At 38.6% G+C, this 21,465-nt stretch overlaps 1 protein-coding gene across 3 annotated transcripts in view; it reads left to right on the top strand.

The window, feature by feature from the left end:
* DSCAM (DS cell adhesion molecule) overlaps positions 1-21,465 on the top strand; it is a 477,293-nt gene that overhangs the window by 363,031 nt on the left and 92,797 nt on the right. For all 3 annotated transcript variants that reach the window (XM_074904021.1, XM_074904029.1, XM_074904038.1), the window contains 5 exons: positions 1,584-1,680; positions 3,108-3,236; positions 9,147-9,314; positions 13,145-13,215; positions 20,132-20,372. In XM_074904021.1, coding sequence (XP_074760122.1) covers positions 1,584-1,680; positions 3,108-3,236; positions 9,147-9,314; positions 13,145-13,215; positions 20,132-20,372 — 706 coding nt within the window. The remainder of the gene's footprint in view (positions 1-1,583; positions 1,681-3,107; positions 3,237-9,146; positions 9,315-13,144; positions 13,216-20,131; positions 20,373-21,465) is intronic.

Genomic DNA, 21,465 nt, shown 5'->3' with positions numbered 1-21,465 from the left:
ACATACAAAGCGTTTGACTTCTGAGCAATAAAATGTCCCCAAAATAGAAAATGTCAGGATTAAGGTTGTCTCTGAAGCTTTTAACCCAGTGCTTTTGCATGTGTGCATGATGATTTTATCTTTAGTTGTATACTTAGCTTTTATTTTTTCTGCAGGACCTCTGCCTCAGTCAGGCATGACTTGGATTTTCTCTGGAGTTGAATTAGGGTTGAGTAATGAAAGACACTGTGTGATGCAAGGCTGATCATTGAAACCAAACTTTTCACAGGTGGCCAATAATTGTGTGTTCTTTGTTTTCTAGGTACTTGCCTTGAGCCCTTGGGGTCTGATTTGCAGAAGTACTAAGCTCTCATAGCTGCAGCTTAACTCAATGGAAGCTGTTATGAACACATGAAATGCTATTTATTGCTAAGGACTCTGAGGGGGAAAAGAAGGCCCTAGATGTATCAAATTGGGCTCTGAAAAATTTTGGTTTTCTATCTTAAAGCTCAGCCACATGCGCAACTTAACACAGCTTGACAAGTTACTACATCTCAGATGATAACTCTCCAATATCCTTGTAGCAAGTGGTAAATTAATCCATTTATCTTAACCAGTGGTGAGTGAGAGATGTGCTCATTTTACCTTGGCCTTGCTGAGGAATAAAGAGCACATGGAGTTACCATGGCTCAGCTAATATGTGGCAACTTGTCAAGCAGCCCCTAACATTATCATATGCCTGGTTCCTTAATTCCCCATACAAAATGGTGGTAATACTCTTCATGATGTCAGGGTTTATGAAAATATATTTGCTCAAGTTTCTGAAATGGGTATTTCGTAGGTGAATGCCACAGAAAAGGCTATGAGAAAATGAATAAGTCCTTCTTCAGGGCACAGTTTGACCTGTGTGCAGTAAATAAGGTGTGGAGCACAACACTGAACAATGAGAAGAAAATGGTGTTTTGAATATCTGCTTATTTAAAAAAAATTCTCTCCCTATGGTACATTGAATGAAGCAGTGGTCCTGTAGAAAAATATCATTATGACCATGTACATAAAGATTATGTATAATTTTCTATGTTATGAAATTACAAATTGAAAAGAAAGACCACCCAAAATTTTATTACGAGGCACCATGCTGCATACTACAGTGTTCACCACCAGTGTTTGAACCTTTATTTCCTCCACACAGACTTCAGCCACTTGAATTATTTTCAGAAATAACTGGGAAAATTTGGAGGCAGCAGGAGGCACCATTTTGTATGGAAAATTTGAGCCAACTGTTAAAGACTTGGCAAACTTACGAGTAACAGGAAACAAGACTCCTAATGAGAAGCTACAGGAATAGGTGGTACTCCAACGCCTGACTACACATGTAGAGCTGATAGCCTGCTTCCTCAGCCCAGGTGTTGCTAGTTTTGATAAGTCTCAATATTTTGGATGCTTTACCATGTGTATGTATGTATGTGTATAACATATAATATCTATTTATTACTGTCAAGTAAAACAGTTCGTACAATTTTTCTTGCACCATACAGAAAAGCTGCTGGTTTATTTTCTCTGCATGCTGTTCAATCAATCACTTCTTTTCAAACCACCTATAGATTTTGCCAACTGTGCGTGAAGATTCTGGCTTCTTTTCCTGCCATGCCATCAATTCTTACGGGGAGGATCGTGGAATAATTCAGCTCACTGTGCAAGGTAGGAAGAGGACAACATAAGGAAAAAAACACAGCTATTGTAGTACAGTAAGTGTATGCCATCCTCAGAAATCTGTTGGGGGAGGGAGGCTCTGATTCCTAATTAAATGTATTGCTCATTGTCAAAGGAATGAGGAGCTGAAATAAGATATTTGGTCTTTCATCTTTCAGCATCACAGATTAAATCAAAATAAAAGATAAGATTGAGTCTTTCTAGATCTGTACAAATTAATAAATAGAATTATTCTTATATACACTAGCTGACAGTCTGCTAAAGATACTTAAAACTATCATCTTCAGTAGAAACACTGGATATGAGGGGGTTACTTTTTGGGGGAGAGGAAGAGGGTTGCATTTGTTTTTGAAGAACAAATGGGCTTAAAATCCAAGTCTGAAATAAAACAGAAGTGATCTGACTTTAGAGAAATGTTAAACCTACTGTGGATCTTTAAACAAAATGCTTCAAGTTTAATCAGTCAAAATAAATTGTAATCAGTTTGCACATTGCAAACTCTAGGAACCTATGTTGCCTGCGGCTGGGGTTCCCCTCCTGCAGGGTTTCACTCTGGCAGACAGCAGCAAGTCCTGGAGTGGCTGAGATGACTGAATTTGAGATGCAGAGCACAGCCAGGACTCAGCCACTGGCCACTGCTTATTTCTGTGCGATGTTTGTTCCTGTGCTTGTATGCCTTTGAGCGTGCACACAACAAATTTCTAGGACTTGCAAATTTCTTTCTCCCCATTCTTGATTTCAAGTAACAGCAGATTTCAGTGAATGCCTAAGGCAGCCCTGTCAAAAAATTCAGGTGGAGTCTGGGGAGAGGTTCTCAGTTACACCATTTATACTGCCATGACAATTTAAAGGGGCATTAGAATGGGTATAAATGCTATTTATTTACAACCTTAACTCTAGAGGCAGAAAGAGGCTTTAGTGTAATTTTATAGTTATCAAATTATTCTATTATTAAATGAAGACTTTGATACTCAAAGACAGAAATTTTACTCCCTCCCCCCACCAATTTTGACACTTTTAAGTTTAGTATTCATTCTTCTACTATCAACTTTTGAGTAAAAACTGTAGGAGTATTAGTGAAACGTGGTGTTCAAGGCAGAAATCTTTTCAAGCATGAGCAGTCCAATCTGGACTGCTTTTAAAGAAATGCAACTCTATGTTGCATATAAGAAAGTTAAACAGAAGTTAGTATTCAAGATTACCTCAGCGACTAGTAGTTGAAAAGTGACTTTTCCTCCCTCTGCTGAGTATTCTTCAGCAGGTGATTAACTGTCTCAGGGCACTAATGAGTGACTCGACAAAATGCCATGAGAGCTTACTGCCAGTGAGCTATGCCAGTGCCACATTCATTAATGTTATCTTGTTGAGAGTACAGCCTTTCTTCTGATTAAAACTGTGCGTGTGTGTTTACTCAGAGCCCCCCGACCCTCCTGAAATAGAAATCCGAGAGGTGAGAGCACGCAGTATTGCCCTCAGGTGGACCATGGGATTTGATGGAAACAGTCCAATCACCGGCTACGATATCGAGTGTAAGAACAAGTCAGGTAAGAAATAATCTTCCTCTGTAGTAATCTCCATAGCTAGTCATTCATCACTGAATTTGTATCATAAAAGATAATTCCTAAATTGAAACTACCTGATGGAAATTTTTACCATGGTTTATTTAATCTTCCACAGTAAGATTTATCTTCATTTGTTGGGTTGGGGTTTTTTTTTGAGGTAAGGACATTAAGTTTAGCAATCGCTTTTTGCTTTTACCAGAGAAACCTACACATAAGGGGAATAAATTTTGTTGTAAAACAAGACATTCTAGGTGATAGCTTGTATGATGATTCTGCTAGCTGATTCTTGGTTCCTGTTCTTATCTTTTCTCCATTTGGATTTTTTTTTTCTTTTCATTTTCTATTTTTCCCTATAGTAAAAATACCTGCCTTTACAAATTATCTTTTCCTGTAGTGCTGATGGTTCTAAGTTATTTTCTATCAAGATATGAGTAGATGGCATCTTCCCTGGAAAGACAGCAGTGAAAAAGAGTAGTTATAAGAATTTCTAGACAAAGAAAGCTGCAGCACCATGCAGAGTTTTCAGTAACATAGTGGAAATACTCTGAAGGATAAGATCAGTGACACATTTTGGCAGGCCAATGAGAGCAGATACCTTTCTGCTAGGTCACCATGCAGCCACATCAATGAACATCTAATAGCATAAATGAGGTGATTAGTTAAAAAAAAAAAAAAAAAAAAAAAAGCAACCCTTTAAGTCAGGAAAGTATTCCTGTCCCTGTAAGTGTTAAGTCCCCAAAATATTTACTCTATTGAAATCTAAAAGCTTTCAAGGTGCGTCGGAGCTATATTTGTGATGTAAGATCACACTTAAAATTAGGCAGATTGAGAAACACTGTCCCTGAGTCATGATTTGAGAAGGGACTAGAAAGGAAATTGCAATGGAACAATGTTTTCACATTTCAAGTATGATTAAAAAGACACTGAGACATTATATTGTACTATTTTATGTTGCAGTTTGTTATACTATTTGTGAGGGGATGTAATATACTGTTAGGAATGCTCCATGTGTGTTTATTGGTGACACATTCTGTTTATAAAAGCAACTATAGCACATTTGTAGTCTTCCCACTTTAGTTCTGAGATGTAAAAATGTACTTGTTCATAAAATTCTAATATTTGCCATTTAAAAAAAAATATTCTGCTACACATCTTTACTATTCTTCATTTGTCTACATTGTGTATTTCCTTTATACTTTACTCACTTAGACAAAAACGTTGTGATGCTTTCATTGCTAGATAAAATATTTTAAGGAGTCTGAAATCATCAGTCCCTGTTTTTCCATTGGCTTCATAAATGAAATACGTAATGTACAGGTGAGGATGGTACCTGAAAGATTACAAATGGAAATTCCCCAGTGAGGCTGTGGTCAGGAATCACAGCTTTGGAGATGTAGACGAGGCAAAGATGCCTTCGAGGGATATGTATACCTAAAAGTGTCTGGACTTTGTTTTCTTTTTTGATTCTCTTCCTTTCTTTCCAACCACCCACCTGCTCCAAAACAGTTTTTTAAAGTCACTCTTGCCTGATAGGCTCCTTTCTCACCCTAAAACATCCCTTGTATTTCTGAATCATGTAACTCAGCATATAACCCCATCTAGGAAGATTAAGCTGCTTTCCTTTGATGGAAGCAGTGGTGAAAAGGGACCTCAGAGCTCTAAAACATCTTTGTTAGATTTAGTTCAACGTTTTCAAGTGATAATGCAGAATGTAGGCAAAGATTAAGTGGCATTCACTGTAAACTTGCATTGCAAAATCATGTCTCTGTAATACAGCATGATAAATTGATACCAATACAGCAAATGAAGTGCCATCAGATTGGATGAAAACATCAAGACACAACATAGTGATAAAGGTTTAAAAAACTGAAAGAAAGAAAAAGTAGTGTGTGGCAGAATTAGTGTTGAAAAAATATTTCTTTGCCTGTATATAAAGACAAATACTGGAGGCCATGTCATAAAAAGAGCAGATTACCTTCATCTCACTGGAAACAACAGAAACATCATTTTGTAGTATCTGAGCCTGAATGGAGAAGCTAAGATCAGTTTTCTGAATTCTTGTGAATGATTTTTGTCCTTCATTAAATCATGATGATGATGAAACACTGAAGATGGTTACTGAAGAACTTGCACAGGGTAGTTGTGGGAAGTTAGAACAAAGAAGAGGGAATTAAGGAAACAGTTTCCACATATTAAAGAGACAGAAGAAAACTTAGGTAAAACATTCACAATCCAGATGGTAAACTCATCCATCAGATTTTTCCATTGGAGGTGTACAAAAAGGTTTGAAGATAGGAACAGTTATGTGGGCTCTTATTTGTGCCTCTCTCCTCATCCTTTTTTATGTCATCAGGGAGAGCTGCGGGGCAAGCTGAGCATCGGTTTAAGTCCTGATCTGAATGGCGAGGGCTGGGCTCTGCGCCTCCTTGTTCTCCCGTGTTGAACTGAGCATCCTTCAGGCCGCAGATGCCTTCGCAGAGCTGGGGGGGGGGGGGGGTGTTGTTCCCCAAACTCGCCAAGGGTGCAGCGGCTGGGTGCAGTACCAGAAGCGGCCACCGGGGGGAAGCGCCGGCAACGCCGGGAGCCGGCAGCCGCTTCGCCGAAATCCTCGATTTCCGTCCAAAATGAGCCCTAATTCACTCTATTTCAGGAACGGATGGAGAGATGCTGGTTTTCATAAAATCATAAAATTTTCATCGATCATTGTGTCAGCGTGCATTTTCTATCACGCTGAGAAATGCTGGGCATAATATTTTGTGAGTGGAATAAAGAATACATTAAAAATTCCACTTTTAACTTGGGGGGAGGGGGGTGTTGCTAACCCATCGCTGCTTGTTTTCTGTGCTTTTTCAGTCTTCCTACATTTTAGATCTCTCTGGAACAATAAAACCCAGAAGAGTCAATAAATCCTGATACCTTATTCAATTACTTACCACATGGACACAAGCAAATATTTTTAGGGTTTGCCAGAAGAAAACAAAACTAACTTTTTTTCCCTTTTTTTCTTAATATTTACATTTTTCAAATCTGAAAAATTTTAGAGAGAAAATTATTAATTTCTCTCTGGGCTGACTCAGTTTGGAGGGATTGCTTTTGTTGGTTTATTTAACCCTTCAGAAAGGGCATACCTATATCAAAATATACTCCTGAAGTCCATGCATTAGTTGTAAATAAAGACTGGAAACCTATGTTTAGAAGTACAGAAGACTGTAAATTTTCACATCTCTCTCCAAGGTGCGTCATTACTTAATCTACTAAGAATCACCAGAATTTTTCAAATTTGTTTATTTGATTTCAGCAGCTAAGACGTAATTCAGAGTTCAACCACTCAGAGGTCAGTATTTCAAACAACCGAGTGGAAACTTAAGCAATTTGATAATATATGGACTATATTAAAAGAAATTCTCGTTTCTGACGAGTGGTGTCCCTCAAAGGGTGATGTTGGCACTGGTGCTGTTTAACATCTTTGTCAGAGACATGGACAGTGGGACTGAGTGCACCCTCAGCAGGTTTGCCAATGACACCAACCTGTGTGGTGCGGTCGACACGCCAGAGGGAAGGGATGGGCCATCCAGAGGGACCTGGACAGGCTGGAGAGGTGGGCCTGTGTGAACCTCATGAAGTTCAACAAGGACAAGTGCAAGGACCTACACATGGGTTGAGGCAATCCCAATCACAAATACAGGCCAGGGGATGAGTGGATTGAGAGCAGCCCTGCGGAGAAGGACTTGGGGGTGTTGGTGGATGTGAAACCAAACATGAGCCAGCAATGTGTGCTCACAGCCCAGAGAGCCAACTGTATCCTGGGCTGCATCAAGAGCAGTGTGGCCAACAGATCGAGGGAGGGGATTCTCCCCCTCTACTCTGCTCTTGTGAGACCCCACCTGCAGTGCTGTGTCCAGCTCTGAGGCCCCCAGCATAAGAAGGACATGGACATGCTTGAGCGGGTCCAGAGGAGGCCATGAAGATGATCAGGGGGCTGGAGAACCTCCCCTGTGAGCACAGGCTGAGAGAGTTGGCATTGTTCAGCCTGGTCTCCAGGGAGACCTCATAGAGGGGCCTTTCAGTACTTAAACAGGACCTACAGTAAAGATAGGGAGGGACTCCTTATCAGGGAGGGAGGGGATCCTAGGGATAAGATGAGGGGTAATAATTTTAAACTGAAAGAGAAAGAAATTCTTTGCTGTGAGGGTGGTGAGACACTGGCACAGGTTGCCCAGAGAAGCTGTGGCTGCCCCCTCCCTGGCAGTGTTCAAGGCCAGGTTGGACGGGGCTTGGAGCAACCTGGTCTGGTGGAAGGTGTCCCTGCCCATGGCAGGGGGGGTGGAAATAGGTGATCCTTAAGGTCCCTTCCAATCCAAACCAGTCTAGGATTCTATGATAATCCTCAAGGGAAATTGAATGCATTCTCCATGCCAAGCATGTCTTTTTTTTAAACCTCTTTCCTGTTGGCGTGGCATACTGGAACAGACAGAGTTGTCTGTGCTTGTATAATATTTAATGAAATAGAGTGTAACTGCTGTTAAAATTCTGTGAATTTTAAGAAATTCTGTGAAGTTGCAGCAAACTGAAAGCAAGTTCTATCAGCGCTGTCTGCAGGTAACTGCTTTACAGCTTCTGAAAGTATCCTACAGAGGAAGCTGTGACAAACTCAGTTACCAAGGAAAAATATGTTCTAGTGAATTTGGCTAGCACTTTAATGTCTGATTCCTAAATGTTTTCTGGGTAAACAAAGCCACATGGACAAGCAAACAGGCCCTGTAACCAGCCAAGCTGCAGATGTCATTGTGACAACTTGTGCATCTTTTAGCAAGCTCATATAAAAGAATTTACACAGCATGTGCAAATATTTTGGATCTGAGTGAGCTTTCTATTTTTAAACTAGTCTTTCTTATCTGCTGAGCTTTCTGCAATCCTCCCTACAGTGACCCATGCTGTAAAACACTCCTGTAGAGCCTCCAGTGACATCCCCCATAGGATGCTGCAGAGGTTAAAGGAGGAACATTGCCTGAAGTAAGAAAGAAATGAAAGATGGCAACTTGTAAAAGACATCAAGATACTTTAAATGGATAAAATCTATTATTTTGTTTATAGCAATTGAATGTTTTGATTAAAAGGAGGGGTTACTGTGTTTAGAAAATATCCGTCCTTTTCCCTGTTATATGTCTGGAGAATTTATTAAAAATGTAACAGGCAGGTGAATAGTAAACATTAATAATAACAATACGGTCCTCCTTTTACAGATATGTGCAAACAGCTAAGAGGGTTCTATATTCCCCTGCTATTAAACTGCTCCTGCATCCTAACATGAATCAGGGAAATAACATCAGTCCTGAGGGGTGCTGACCCCCATGTCTAAGTAATCCAACCTCATGCCTACTGTTTGCCTATGGTCTGAGCTTGGGATCAAACTATCTGTCTGATCTCTGCTAGTCTAAGAGCCCTCCATTCCTTTTTATTAACTCCCTTTCCCCCCTTTTTGGAGTACAACCAATCTTCTCACTAAGTGAGGATCCATTTGGGGCAGCAGATCCCATCTGTTTTCATAGTTGTTCCAAGGTAGTAATGGTAAAAACCCCGGTATCTACACACACACACAACTGGGGAGTCTTTGCTGCTCTCACCATCTCCTCAAAAAAAGGCAAAGGATTAGCTATTTCCTTGGATTTGCAGATGACCCCAGGGCCAGGATCCCATTGTTCACACTTGGACGAGTAAGGAGTGCTGTCAAGGAAGGTGAACACTCGTTTTGCTTGTAGCAGCAGACATTTTCTGGGTTAATTCAGCAATGGCAGTATCCTGCTCTATGAGATGGTTTAACTGCATGCTTGTATCAGTGACATTAACATCATCTTTTATCTGTCTGTTTTATTTTAACCTCTTATTAAATAGATTCTTGGGATTCTGTTCAGAGAACCAAAGATGTTTCCCCTCAGCTAAACCAAGCCACTATCATTGACCTCCACCCTTCCTCAACTTACAACATTCGCATGTATGCCAAGAATCGCATCGGCAAGAGTGAGGCCAGCAATGAGCTCACCATCACTACTGATGAAGCAGGTATGCTCGGGTTTTGTAGCATCTAAATTGTGCTGGGATTTACTGCTCTTTGGCGTGAGGAATCTTCACTTGAAATGCTTCTTGTGTTGCTGCAGTGGCATCGAAAGAAATACTGAATTGTTCCCATAAAACGTTGTGACTTGCAACTTCTTCACGCAGGCCTGTAATTAAAGCTGTTCAGTGGCATCTAGTGGTCAAAGAAGACATTGTGCTCCAAATTTTCAGTCTGGGGTACTGGAAGCAGCACACCTATATCTAAAGTTAGGCAACTCATTCAACAACATTCTCTTTTTAGTGGTGATTCCACCTCTGTGGGTCTTTCCTTATATGCTCAGATATTAGTATAGGTAACTAATTTGAGAACATTGATCTACATGAATCACGTCCTTGACTTTTCCATCCCCTAACCCATCCACATTTAGTTTTCTGATCAGTCAATTGGCTGTCATTAGTTAATATCATCCCCCTATTCTTTGTTGCCATGTATTTTTCTACATCATTACAGGTTTCTGGACCAGGTGGGCTATGCAGGCATCACTTTGATGGTTGGAGCTACTCTTTTGTGTATGCCTTCCAGTGCCGTCTGATTTTTATTTCTCAGGGCTAGCAGAAGTGGTGGATGGATAAGGACAGCACAACCTTGTGCATGCTACCACGTCCCAAGTCCTATATGCTACATGTAATAGTGAAAAAGACTTGGGTGAAAAGTGGAGGGCTACAGCTCTATATTTCAGCAATTAGGAATGAAAATGCTGAATGGTCATAAATATTTCTGCCAGGCATATATTGCAATTACATACAATGTACAAGTCTATTGAGAGTAACCCAAGCAGCTTAAACATACTTAGCCCACTGGAAATGGATGTAGTTACTCTGAAAAGTCTTGACAAGAAAGTCACTTGCTCATTTATATTTGAAAACACATTTTTATGTTGCTAATTTTATTTATTCTGTTATCTTACGCTAAGTCAACAATGCTTCCTTCTTTGGTGATTTTGAGAGGAAAGCCATAATGCAAGTATCTGCTTGACAGTGTCTTGGCAGTGGAATCCCTGCTTATTTTTCAAGATTCATGTTGGTCTAGGCTTTGAACACTCGGTGACCGATTTTCAGTTCATCTTGTATGAATACAACTGTGTAATTCCCACTCATTTTCTCTGTGGGTGATTTACTACAGTGAAAATATACCCCTTGTCAGGAGAACATGTTTTTGGCTCCAAGGGACTTTCTGAATAAGAACAGGACACAAGGGTTCATGGTGCAAAGCAGAATAAGCAGGAGACAACCTTTTTCACCAGGTGTCTTTTTTTCATCCTAGTGGAAAGAAAGCCTTCAGGGAATATCTTTATTAATGGTAAATAGTTTGTTTGCAAAATATTTATCATTTGATCAGGGTTTTTCTCTTCCTTTGTTGAATGAAAATGTGGAATCACTACAGAAAACAGACTGGATCCTTACAACATCATCTCTATCCCCAAAATGCCCGTCCTTCCCTGTACATCAAAGTATAGGGGTGGGTCTTGGATCTACTCTCTCATTCTCTCCTATTCACCCATGCTTGGAATATTTTTACTTGTTGAGTTCTTCCTGACTGATAATTAAGTTGTCAGGATCAGCAGCTGGCCTTGAAATAAAAAACGAGCCTTCCCATGAACAGGGTGGAACCTTAACATCACGTTTTATTCAGTTCTTTGTAACCAAGCTTCAGAATAATTCATCGTTTTGTTGTTGTCTTTTAAGGAGCCATCTATTTGGAGAAAAAGACTAGCAGTGTGGAACTGTATTCATAAGTCACTGATCTACCTAGGGAACAATTGGAAGAGAGGAGGTCAGGCTTAGGAAGAGCATGTGATGTTTGTCTCTTGGGTTTTGATTTCAGGTGGTGTGCAATGTACAGGAGCATCACTTTTTGATCACTGTTTACTTCTGTTCTCTGCTTTTACAATAGGAAATGGAGAACGTCATTGGTGCAGGGAATTAGAAAGAAGGTAATGAGAAGAGAGCAAAATAAATGTCCAAGACAGACAGTATAAAAACTGAAGAACTCAAACCATGCTGTTGGCAAGGGGGTGCAGATTGTGTGTCACATATTACAGTGACCTGAGTTTCCCAGTGCTAGCTTTTAGAAAGAAAACTGTAAAGGGTCTCTGTGGTGAAAGGATAGTCAATAGTGGCATGATTTCAAAGCTTACAGACCACGTCTTTCCCTCCATACAATCACAGTTAGCTCCTGTGTTGAAAAAACAGACTGCAAGTGCACACTTGCACTAACACTTGTCAGAAAAACAAAGGCATTATGGCTGCTGTTCAATACTGAAATCAATAGAGGAAGCTGGGATATCTGGGTTTTCTTTATGTCTTTGTCACAAACTCTGTATGACATTAAGTATGTAAAATAAATTACTTCTCATTTAACAATTTATCATGGTATGCTGGGAACAGTTAACCACTTGGGTCTGTAAAAACTTTTGGGTCTTTCAAGAAGGTTGAGATTCTAACGAGCACATTTTAAAACCCATTTTCAGTATCAAATGCTGTGTTCAAATTCCACCACATTATAATATACCCAGAGAAATAGCATTCATGTTTGTCAACAGTGGGGCAGAATCAAGGACAGGATTTAAAAAATTCATAGAGATCTCATTTCTGACAGTAGACTCTTTCCTCTTCTCCTTCCTGTACAGCAATGCAAGGGGAATGGAAATAAAGTTCTTTCAGCCTTTGGGAATTTCCCATGTGAAGGACAGTCAAGAATGGCACAGAATAGGGCATCTTTAATAACTTAAACATATCATAGGCTGTATTCTAGGTCTCTCTGCTTTCATCAGTTAAAGCAAAATGTTCTCATTCCTTTCAACACAGCTGTCGTTTACTGCTGCTCCACCTCTAACATCCCCATCTCACCCTTTTTATTGCTTTACTTCCTTTGTCATGCTATTAAACTTAATTTAATACCTTTTACCGAGTCCATATTCTGCATCAAGGGAACCCTATGCAGCAACTTGAGATAACTCCATTCCTTTATTCAGATCTTTCTTTTACAATGGTTTACCTCACTGAGCAAGCAATTTACCTCACCCTCTCCGTTCAACCCCAGTCAGTTCTTGATCTACTTTGTAGCTGACCAGCTGAGAAGTAGGTTCCCCTAGACTGAGGGCCTTCTTTTTTCATTCACCTTTAAAGCATCATGCACACCCTTGGCAGTGTATCAATAGTAAACGAACCTCCTCCTGACTTAGGCAGGAGCTGTAGCATGCTTTTTGCATCTGGCTGTTCTTTTTTGTCTGATTTCCAGGCTGGGATGCTTACACTGGGGAGGAGAGAGAGTAAAGTGTGCAGGTTTTTGTGTATAAAGTATATGACAATTGACTGAATGTGCTCAATCTGTAGTGAACAAAGGGGATCCCACTGGAAAGTTTGTGAGATGATGAATGCTGACTGAGGAGCTCCTGTCTCATCTGCTTTCAAATGGGTTCTGCTGCCTTTCTATCTCCTACAGGGTTCTGACTGCTGATGAATGTTTTGCCTATTTACAAAACAAAACCAGCATTGTGAGCATATCACTAAACAAAAAAAGTCACTATTATTTACTCTTATTTGCCAGCTTGCTGTGTTTTGGCATATGTTGTTTTTCACTGTTGGACAGAGACGACACTTGAATAAGGAAGATGCTAGGCTCTGGTTATGTTTGATGAAGTGGTATCTTCAGTTTTCCATATTGACTCAGTCCAAATCTTCGTGATGCTGGTGTGTTAAGTTGATGACATACCATGTGAAGTGCTGAATTCTGTGTGCTGTCCACTTTTGATCCATCTTTCTTCTCTCTGCAGCTCCTGATGGTCCACCTCAGGATGTTCAGCTTGAGCCTATATCTTCACAAAGCATTAGGGTCACATGGAAGGTAAATACACACAGCCAAGAATATAGAGTCTAACAGTATTTTGGTGTATTCAAAGAGATTCCATTGACAGGAGTATTATAACAACTGTGTATCAGTTCTTTTATTCGGGAGAGACCTTGCAGATACCTTTGCTGGCAAATCTTATTTTGGCCTTAAGACTGGTGCATTATGCAAAGCAAGAACCTTCTACTGGAGAGTAATAGCAGCTGCTGCTTGTCTGTACTGATGACAATAACATTTCCTACTTCCTTCTGATTTCAGAGATAAGGCTATGTGCTTGGAAAATGAACACTCATGAAATTTCACTGTGGTTTTGGGCAACATTTCCCCAAACCATTGGAGCCAATGGGATTTTTTTTCCCATTGCAATGGACTTTGGGACAGAGCTTTACTAAAGGCAAGCATGTCTGCACAGAAAGGAAAATAGAGTGTCCCAGTATAGTCCATGAGAAATGATGAATTGGAGTAACTAATTTAAAACTATCAGCAACTGACATTATTTAAAAATCTGTCTTGTGACTCAATTCAGTTTTTCTAGATTTTGCCCAGTGTTTTGACAACCATAGAATGTTTTAAATGCTTTCAGTATGATATCAGGGGTACTTAAACCATGTTTTAAGTGGTTTTGTGCTATATACTGCTTGTACATTTTAGCAGACAGAATAATGCTATCTCATTACAGTAGGATAATCTCAATATGAATGACAGTTTCTAAATTGTATTGATAATTCCATATAGTTAAGATTCTGAAATATGTAGTATTAAGTGCTGGAGTAGAATGGTAGCATAATAGTTATTAATTTCTATAGTGATTTTAATTACTCCTGCCAATGTGGATGATGTGTATTTTGCCTGATGACATGGACCATCCAGGAAGTCAAGATAGTAAGAGTGATCTGCTGCTTATTAATCGTATAAATAACTGTGGGCTGCTTATTATTTTAATTATTACTTATACAATAAATAACCAGCGCGATCCTGTGCTAGTTTTGAGATGGTTCCTGAAAAGACAGGTTTGTACAGTGCATGATCTCTGTACAGTGCAGATGGATGTATAACTACTGATATTTCCAACTCATACAGAAAGACAGCAGCTGTCAGAATTTTTTACGTAGTTCATTGGTGGTTTAAAAAGGGTGCATTAAAAATTCTGTTTCTATGAGACATTTCAGTATTAAGCTTCAAAAGCAGCAATCTTTATCAGATCCCTTATGGACAGGTCACAAATACAGTGCTGATCTGTGGATCTCGTCCACATCTTAAATTTATGTCAGCATTGGTTTTCATTGATGGTTTCCAAAAACAAAAGGCATGTGGTCACTAGCCACAGGCTTACCTGGTGGCTGAAGTGAAACACAGCAAGGTACTTATAAAAGGCATGCATGAAGCATGGATTTAAATGCAACAGAGTCAGCAGAGAAAAGGAAGCAATGTAGAGTGTACAGTGATTCTCAACTGAAATAAATGCTTAATGGGTTGTTTCTTTTTAGAGCACTCAAGAAGTGTGACTGCCATCAGGTCTAGTCATCTATAACCTCCAAGATTCTATGCATGTACTTTTTTTTTTTATGGATGTATGGGTAGACAGATTGAAAGGCTTTGCTTGCATTTTTAAGGTTCACTTTGGGGGATATTTCCAAAAGCAACAAGAGAAGATAGGCACGATTGGTTCACTGCTGGAGTTTATAGCTGCCATTTGTGATTCTGAAGATTTGCCATTAAATTTTATAGATGCAGATGTGTGCAGGCAGCTACAGGACAAACAAAATCCCCACACCTACATTTCAATAACATTGTCTAAAATATGGTTCAATTTTTACTTCCAGGGCACTTCAAGTGCAACTTAGTGTCCTTATCTCTAGGTATTGTCAGGCAAGTAGAAGCATATCAAAAGAGCAGCTGGAGTTGTATTCTCAAGATCAGGTTTGGAATTTGATTTGTGAATATTTGTTGAGTAACGATCAGTATCTAATATAACAAAATTGTCACAGAAATGAGCTATATAGTGAATATATACTCCATTGCCCTAGAAAATCTCCTGAGCTGAGTGTAGAGATGGATTTTCACAACTGGTGTAAGCTTAAGGTGTGAGCTACCTGTGACCTTGGAAATGTCTGCTTGTACTGATGCAGCATATATGCAGATCAAGAAAGATGGGTGTATGCTCCCAGAACTTTGGACCACCATGTGGACCTGGCGGCACACACTGTGCAGATGCTGGTTAGACATTTGGAGTCTGCTGTGCACTGCAGTGCCAGACTGCACACCCAGACTCCAATGAATACCCAGTCTGCTGTGAAACTTCAAGATATTATTCCTATAGACCCAGTCTTGGCTAAATCTGTTAAATCTTTTAATTTATTGATCAGCAGTATCTGATGTGGTCAAGCAGCACAAGAGCACTGTAGCAGTGTCCTCTAGCAAAATTCTGAGAAGGTGCTGTTGGCACTAGCCTGAGGTAGCTTATTGCCCCATCATACCACAAGACCCCAAGAGGTGCTGTTTTGCAAGCAGCAGAAACTCCATATGAAAAGATGGACAGCAGAAGGGACCACTGGCACTTCACTGAAATTTTGCTTATTGTGATCTTTGTGCCGCCAAGCCCCTGTGTGCTCATCTTGAAAACGCTTTGCCTTGATTTGCAGTCACTGCTTTATCTGCTGGTAGGTTAGCTCATCTCATGGGTGCTAAGTTTCTCTGTGGTGCTGGATGTAATAGTTGAAACCTAATTGTTTTCCTTGACCTCAAAGCAACTTTGCAGACAAAGGTGAAGTCACTGAGCTGTCTTCCTGAAAGGTTAGTGCTTGTATAGTCCTACCTTTACTGAGGAATTATTTCCTGAATGACAGTTTGTTACAGCTGATTAAGAAGTCCCCCTAATTAAGAAGTCTTAAACAAGGAGTGAGCCATTTACTTCCCTTGAATTATTGCAGTTCTCTCCTGGCCACAGCAGTTTTAGTCAGTTATTCAAAAAGGTACTTTAAGACAGTCCCACAGATATAATATAGTTCAGTCCCTTGATGAATCCTGACTTTTGAGTAGGTTCCTACAATGCACTGCTGTGCAGAAGGCACCCATTACATAGTGCAATGTAAAGTACTTAAGAATAAAGAAATACCCCATGAAATCAAGCCCATATTGCCATGGAAGCAAAAAAGGAAGAAAATAAACTCCGTAATAACCTGCTCATTTTTATTCTGGAGGCATGTGGAGCTTTTGCCATGAAAATCTATGATAACACTATATAAAAAAGGGATTGTGTTGAGAGCCATACCTTAAAGTTAGCAAACTTCATTTAAATACAATGTCAATAACAGCAAAAGGACCAGAGAATAACACATCAATTATCTTTCATCTTTTATTAAGTTATATTTCTGCAGTTTGCTACAGTCCTTAATCTTCCTTTAAAGTTTCTCTTAGCCCACTTTTAGCAAATCCTAGTTAAGCAAACTTTTATAGGTCTGTGATCTATTTAATCCCATTTCTATGTGTCCACATAGAACATTGGGTTTCAAATTGAATTTTTAAATAATTGGCACTTTTAGGTAGTTTAAAATAGTTCAGAGAAAATAGGAATCAAACAGGAATTCTCATTTACAAAAGAGCATGAAAATATTCATTATTTTTTCTTGTAGTAATTTACAAGGTAAATGAACCCATTAAATTTAGGTGTGGGAAATATTCCTTCTCTTTATGCATATACACAAGCAAACAACAATAAAATGTCATACTTTACAAAAGTCATTGATACCCTATTTTACAAATATTGGATTTTGTGAGATAAGGAGTAAGATCATGGACCGAAACTTACTTTTTCATAATGTTCTATGACTACTGACAAGGTTAACAGTATTTTTCCCCATGAACAGTCATGGACAAACATTGCTTCACTGAATTTTCTACCAAAAATATGTCTGTACAAAAGAAGGCATGTGTTTCAAATATGTTTTATTTGTGTAAAAATTCAACCCAAAATTAAGCATTTAGCTAGCACTAACAAGGAACATTTGACGTTTTGTGGAGCAGAACATTTCAGTGCTTTGTTCTGAAGTGACTTTGAGCTTGTTTTATATTGTGTAATGTTTCAAAGTGAAAAAAAAAAAAAGTTAAAATGTTAATATTTTAAGAAAAAATTCCTTTGACCTATAACAATTATAAAAATGTTTCATGAAAAATGCAAAATCTGCCATCTTATTCCAATTCAAAATGAGAAAGAATGTAATTGCAGAATTCCCAGCAAAGAGGCTATTCTGACTATAGTCCTGCTCTGAGAACATTTCAATGCGTAGTAAATGTATGATTTAGTTTTATCATTATGTTCCATGTGTTTTACAGTATGATGTGTGTGTTCCAATATATGTGCTATACACTTCTGTAATCTATTATGTACAAGGTGTATGCTCAATTTTTCTTGGTGTACAGTGCAGGCCTTATGGTATATTGTGTACACATCTTTAATGGTTGCTGTATGTGGCAGTAGAGAGTGTATGCCATTCACAAAACAATAAATGCACTACATTATGTGGTGTATGTGTTTTGTGCATGCTGCTTGTGATTTCAATGTGCAGTGTCTGTTTGTGGCAAACCTTTGTTCAAAAGCCACTGGTGGTAATTCATGGGAAGGTTCCAGTCCAGCCTTTAACTAGAAGAGGCTTTAGATCTTGAGATATGCAACAGCACACATATTAATGTTTAAGACAAGAAAGATCCACACAGACTTTTGAGGATTTGCCAAGGTGTGATGGAATCCAACACTGATGGGGAGAACTGGTGTCCTGGCATGATTAAACTGGTGCCTCCACACTGATACACATTTTAAAAAGAGACAGTGACCTGCAACATTGTCTGAAAGCAGTTCTCCCTGTAATAACACTTGTTTGAGTTGTCTGCTGCTTTGTCTAAACTGTTTCTCCTTTAGTCAATTTTAAATGTTTCTATTATGTTAGTTCAGTCTTTTTGCCCCTTCTCATCAACACTGACAATGCCCGTAAAACTATGAGCTATGCAAAATGCTACGGCTAATAACAGAATTTGAGATCCTTCAACTAATGACAAAATTCACCCTGAATAATTTAATTATTTAAATGTGATAAAGTTATTTTCTTCTCAGATGAAATGAAACAGCTCAAACAAACAAACAAAAAAGAATAATCTGACGTTAGTTTCCACCCCATAGTCCAACTTAAAAAAACACCTTTTGCAGTCATTTAAAGCTCATGAAGCCATGGAGTTGTTAAGAATAGGTAACGCACTTGCAAATGAATTGTTTTGATAATAAAAGACCTACTTATTTCTAAAGTTGGTGTTTTTTTGACAACAGTACACAGAAACATTCAAACAGGAAACTATTACACGTTTTGATTCCAAAAACACAGTTCTAATCCCTGCAGTGTGCCTTACAAGGTGCTCAAGATCTGAATCCCCTAATTCAGTCATCTACATCTGAACAGACAGCACCACACTTGCAGAGAGCTTGTTAGTACCAGAGGAACTGAAGTAGTACAGTGGAAATTATACCCTTGCTTCAGGTTTTGTTTCTGTTTCTGAAGGCAGGAGGGAGAAAAAAAATAAAGCGTCTGAAGAGATGATTCAATCAGTCAGATCCATCCAGTGACACATTTTAAATATGGAGATTGTGCTGTATTTTGCAGAGCAATGATTTGCTGGTAGTGGATGAAAGGCATATCCCATGCGGGTTTTATTAGCTCCAGTGAGGCTTTCGTCCCATGGACTATAAACGTACTGAAACAGACAGCTCCTGTGGCAGAAAAAAGTATTTTTCTTGAGAATGTGTTCCTCGGTAGATTTAATGGGATATAGTAACAACAGAAATTGCTGCCTCTGCTGGTTTAACTCATTGCCAATAAACTGCGTCACAAAGACCTTTTTCATGGGTCAGTGGAATGGATGAGCTTGTGGGCATCTGGTGGGAATTTGAAAGAGGTTTGGAGGATTTGAAAGAGCTTTTTGTCCATGGATTATAAACTGTGCCTTAAAATGTTTATACTAATTATACTTCATATACATAGAAAATCAGACAGGAATATTATCACATATTAGTCCAGTACTATTTAAATGGAATTTTAATAGGTATTTCTTTCAATAAAGGGCTTATTCCCTGAATTGCCAATCCTTGTTTTATTCTAGACTACATTTTATATTGCAGAGTACAGAAATTATTTCCACTAGTCAGGTACAGGGAATCTTGCACTGTGACTGAGAAATATAGTACATAATTATGGCCAACCATTTCGTACTGTCCATTTTCTTGAATGCCAGATATTGTACACCTTGTTTTCATAGCTATTCAGTATGCAAATCCCTGCTGTTCAATTCATTATTGCCTTCAGCACTCATTATCTAATCATCTTTCCACACTACACACTGAATGAACTGAAACATATTTCAAAGAACAGCGTAAAATTTCCCTAATGCATCTAGCTGGATACACTTATGTGACTGCCTTCAACAGATCAATAAATGCCTTACTAAAGATTTAGCAAGTGAATGGTAGGGGCTTCTGGCAAAAACACAATTAGTAGTGAATTGTAGGCCTGTAATGCAAATATACCCTTATCAACTCAGCTTTGATTGATTCACCTGATAAAAGAACAAAACGTTATAAATTCAAATTATAACTCAAGAATATCTCCTTATCAGATTTTTCTGTGTATGTTTAAAGGTCTTTCTTTTAGCATAGGAATGCACAAATTAGAACAAACTGCACCTGAAATGTATATATCATGGTTAAGAGTTATTACTTCATGTGCAGGGAGTATTTTTGAATTGTTACCTAGAAATAGACTTGCATTTGGTAGGAAAAAAGTTGACTTTGTATGTATTTTAAAAATTTTAAGGGGAACAACTTGACTTTGGAGGAAGGTACTTAATACATAATCTTTTATTTTATGTTTAGGCTCCCAAGAAGCACTTGCAAAATGGAATTATTCGTGGATACCAGATAGGTTATCGGGAATACAGTGCAGGGGGAAATTTTCAGTTCAACATCATCAGTATTGATACCACTGGGGACAGTGAAGTTTATACGCTGAATAACCTGAAAAAATTCACCCAGTATGGCATGGTAGTCCAGGCGTGCAACCGGGCTGGAATAGGACCTTCTTCTCAGGAAATCATCACCACTACTCTTGAGGATGGTAGGTCCTTGGCAAACAGCTATCATGGGACTTATTATTATTTCTTTTTCTCTTTTTACATTGTTACATTTATTGCTTGAGTGGTGATTATTATAGTGGGGATAATAGACGACCAGCCTTTACATGCATTAGATAGAGAAGACAGATGGATGGGAAGGATCAGGCCAATAAGTGTGTACAATTTTAATTGCAAGAGATGCAGAAGCATCCAGATATATAAATGTAACTCTGCTAATGTGATATATCCTACCGTGAATTATATTGACTAAGACCATAGCTTTGATTAAGAAGCCTATTGTTCTGGTGTTTACTTATTTGCAAATTCTGTGATCTCATCATACCTTCATGGTGATTTCATCATAGTTTTGAGATGCTAAGAAGTAAAACTCTGAAAGGTGAAGTGATACTATTAATTTTATTGGCTTTGTTTTCAACTGAATGCTGTGAAACCTAGAGCTCTTGTACTGTGCAATCCCTTACCTTGTGAACCTAAAGAGAGATGTGGTTTTTTTTCAAGGATTTCCGAACTGATGACAGAAAAAACATTGCTATTTCAGACAAAATTCAACCTGTCTAATCCAAGGAAAAATTTAGATTTTTTTTCTTCAAACTACATAAAAAGTACTTCTCAAACAATGAGAGGGAGTCCTCTAGTGGAAAAAGAGAATTATTTCATATCCAAAAAAAGAGGCACAATATTTTAGAGGAGTATAAAAGCAAATAAGAATCCTAAAGGACAGTGTAGATTAGATTTTCATCTCCTGTAAATTGGCATCAGAGTACTGAAGTCAGTGCCAGCTAGGAATCTGATTTTTTACATGGGGTAAATGGTGTAGCACACATCTAAAATTCTCAAGAGAACAAACTTTGAAGCATACGCTTCATAGAAGACTGGAGTTTTTTATTTACTTTAAATATTTCTAGGCCTAGCCAGATCACTGCAAGACCTCAGAAGGCAGTATACTCACACATGCATATATTTTCATATTATAAAGAGTTGGGTTTGTTGGTTGGGTTTTTTGTGGTGGTTTTTTTCAGATTCCAGCATGCTTACTTTTCCTTGCAATGTTTTTTTTTGTTGTTACTCAATTTT

Source organism: Athene noctua, chromosome 1 (assembly GCF_965140245.1).
Source record: "Athene noctua chromosome 1, bAthNoc1.hap1.1, whole genome shotgun sequence".
Taxonomy (NCBI): domain Eukaryota; kingdom Metazoa; phylum Chordata; class Aves; order Strigiformes; family Strigidae; genus Athene; species Athene noctua.
Note: the sequence above shows the minus strand (reverse complement) of the source record. Positions and strands in the feature narration are given on the sequence as shown.